We start from the raw sequence: 1000 nt of genomic DNA, 5'->3' as shown, positions 1-1000 counted from the left end.
GTATAATTTATGCTTTCATGGAATATTACAGCTTTGTGGCTCATCATCTTTTTGGGTTGCCTCTCCTGAGATGCACACAACTCTGTATGACAAAAGCAAGCATTTTTAAATGTCACCTCTCAGTCTCATTTCATTCATTTAGTTGATTATCTCGTTTCTGTCTCGTAGAGTCTCAAACCTCTCGTTGAGAGACGTCGGAGAGAGAGAATGAACCGCAGTCTGGAAAGTCTGAGGACTCTGCTACAGCCACAGGTAAAGGCCACATAGCTCTGGTGATCAGTTGTTCATTCTACAAGATTAAAGGCCTTTTAGTAGGGGGTTCTGGGAAACTGTTTATTAACTCTCCTTTTCTGTTTTAGGAAGCGAATCAGCGCAGAGTGGAGAAAGCTGAGATGCTCGAGCACACAGTCCTCTTCCTAAAGAACACTGCCAAAGAAGAAAACATGAGAGCAGGGGGTGGTGGAGGCCAGACCCACTCCTTCCAGGAAGGCATCTCCACCTGCCTGCAGAGAGCAGCTCACTTCCTGGGACCTGCAGGGAAAGGCCTGTGGCTTGGATCAGCACTGGATGCATCTTTTGCCGCTCGCCTTTCCTGTTCAGACTCTGATCCTGCAGGTGTTCGAATGAGAACTGAAGCTGGTTCCTCCAGCTCTCTGCCACACACAAAGTCCATTCTGCGGCTGCTGAGGCAGAAGTCCAAGCACAGTTTTGCTCATCCGTACCAACTTCCAGCCCAGCAGGAGTTTCCCAGAATTCCCCAACAGGTTAAGAGACAAAATCAGCTTGAGATCAGGGTGGAGACGCGGCCGAGCAAACAGAGCCCGTCCCAGAACTTGTTGGTCAGCCAGACTTTGTGGAGGCCCTGGCCTTGATTACCACGAGAGTGACCTCTGAAACTGATCTTTTAATGACTCTAACAACTGGTTAATATTTACTAGTGCCAAATGCGCTGTTCCTTATAGTCGTGGCACCTCTGGTCTTCTTATTATTCATGACGGTG

General features: G+C 48.2%; 1 protein-coding gene across 1 annotated transcript; it reads left to right on the top strand.

The window, feature by feature from the left end:
• Positions 1-168: 168 nt before the first annotated feature.
• Positions 169-872, top strand: LOC123964109 (transcription factor HES-2-like; the record flags this gene model as incomplete). Its single annotated transcript, XM_046041218.1, has 2 exons — positions 169-252; positions 360-872. Coding segments are annotated over 2 exons (597 nt in total), but the record flags the coding sequence as incomplete, so codon positions are not given.
• Between the last annotated feature and the right edge of the window lie 128 nt (positions 873-1000).

Source organism: Micropterus dolomieu, unplaced genomic scaffold, assembly GCF_021292245.1.
Source record: "Micropterus dolomieu isolate WLL.071019.BEF.003 ecotype Adirondacks unplaced genomic scaffold, ASM2129224v1 contig_577, whole genome shotgun sequence".
Taxonomy (NCBI): domain Eukaryota; kingdom Metazoa; phylum Chordata; class Actinopteri; order Centrarchiformes; family Centrarchidae; genus Micropterus; species Micropterus dolomieu.
This window is presented reverse-complemented; position numbering and strand designations above follow the sequence as displayed.